The sequence below is a fragment of the Corvus brachyrhynchos genome, unplaced genomic scaffold, assembly GCF_000691975.1.
Source record: "Corvus brachyrhynchos isolate BGI_N302 unplaced genomic scaffold, ASM69197v1 scaffold544, whole genome shotgun sequence".
NCBI lineage: Eukaryota > Metazoa > Chordata > Aves > Passeriformes > Corvidae > Corvus > Corvus brachyrhynchos.
The window spans coordinates 3188488-3190196 of record NW_008238325.1 but is presented as its reverse complement, the minus strand read 5'-3'; the positions used below and the strand labels follow the sequence as shown (position 1 = coordinate 3190196).

Here is a 1709-nt window from a genome sequence, read left to right as displayed (position 1 = left end):
AAACGTTTGTGAACAGAGGGTGCCAGGGTCACAGTGGTGAATTGTGGCCGGTGGCTATTTTGGCTTTATAAAGATGGGTGGGTAATAAAGTGGATCCTCTGGGATAGACAGTTCCCACTTCTCTGGGCACAGAAATGAACATCCCCCAACAGGGAGATGCGAGCAAGCTCTCCTCTTTATCCACAGCAGGTACTTACACGCTTCTCTTGCCTCCACCAGCTACCGTTTGGCACCTCAGCACCATTTCCCTGTCCAGTTTGAAGACGTGTACTCGGTGACCAAGTTCTTCCTCCAGAGCAAGGTCCTGTCCCAGTACGGGGTGGACCCCGCGCGGGTCTGCGTGGCCGGGGACAGCGCCGGGGGCAACCTGGCCGCGGCCGTGGCACAACAGGTACAACAAAGCTGCTTTGCAAGCTCAAAATCATTACTTTTGTCGTTTCATGACCACTAAAAAAAACCACAGCTCACAGCACACGCTGCTCTCGCGGTCTGTGCCCACAGGATGCCACGCAGCCTGCGGGATATGTCCCGAGGGCCCCCAGGCCCAGTAAGGGCGGCTGTCCCTGAGCCACTCAACGGCATCCGAGGAGCTTTAGTGCCAAAACCAGACATCTGTCCCCTAAAAAAGGCTCTCTGCCCTCTAATTGGGGCATAGATCACTCTAACCTTAAGCACGTGTTGACTGAGCTAGGTATGATGTTTGAAAAGGGAATTTTACCTACGTGACTCATAAAGATGTAAATAGCAGGGAAAACAAGCAAACAAGAAACCCCTCCCTAAATGTTGCAGTGCCTGATCATACAGTTTGGTGCCTTTTGAACTTCTCCTTCAGCTTTATTAAATAAAGTCAGCCTGATGTTGTTGCTCTCTTGAGAAGTTGTTTGGATTCTAATGAAACACTGGGAATGGTGGTGAATTTGCTGCGGATGCTGAAGGCAGAATATGGGGGAGAAAATGGAAAATTTATTAGTGAAGAGGGGAAAAGGTTGACATATAAGAAATGTTGATGTTCAATTCATCACATTTTATTTGTTACATCTCTAAAATGCACAGAATTGCAATTGCTTGACTTGTAATACCTCAGCATTAAAAACCAAACAGATGGGCAAGCTCTAAATTGTGTGAAATGATGAGGAGACCCAAAAACCTGAAAGTTTCATGATGTAAGAATAGAAATTTTCTGTAGCTGTAGAAAATCTTCTGTTAATACTTCAGAAAGCATCAAAATTTCAAAAAGAGTATTCCCCAAAAAACATTATCCTTCAAAATAAGAAATAAAATTATATTTGATGTTTGAGAATTTTTATTACAGCATGCTGTTTTAGATGATCTGCCTATAGATTCAGAACTTCTTTATCCTGGTGTTATTGATAGTTTTATTTTGCTCATGTTGCAAAATGCGTGTCGTAATTCTTTACTTCAGATGATCTGTCAGTGTGGGAGAATCAACACCTTTACTGATTCTTTGCAATGGTTTTTCTTTTTTTCTGCAGCTGTTGGACGACCCTGAAGTAAAAACCAAGCTCAAAGCTCAAATTTTGCTCTACCCTGCTCTGCAGGCCCTGGACCTGAATCTGCCGTCCTACCGAGACAATGACAACAAGCCGCTCTTGCCCAGGTCGCTGATGGTCAGGTTCTGGAGCGAGTATTTCACGTCGGACCCCGCCCTCAGGGAGGCCATGGCCTCCAACAGGCACGTCCCCGCCGCC

At 45.8% G+C, this 1709-nt stretch overlaps 1 protein-coding gene across 1 annotated transcript in view; it reads left to right on the top strand.

Moving 5' to 3' along the window:
• The window catches only part of AADAC (arylacetamide deacetylase), a 9779-nt gene that overhangs the window by 4380 nt on the left and 3690 nt on the right, over positions 1-1709 (top strand). Inside the window, exons 4-5 of the mRNA XM_017734413.1 lie at positions 220-391; positions 1494-1706. Of these exons, the coding sequence (XP_017589902.1) occupies positions 220-391; positions 1494-1706 (385 nt within the window). The remainder of the gene's footprint in view (positions 1-219; positions 392-1493; positions 1707-1709) is intronic.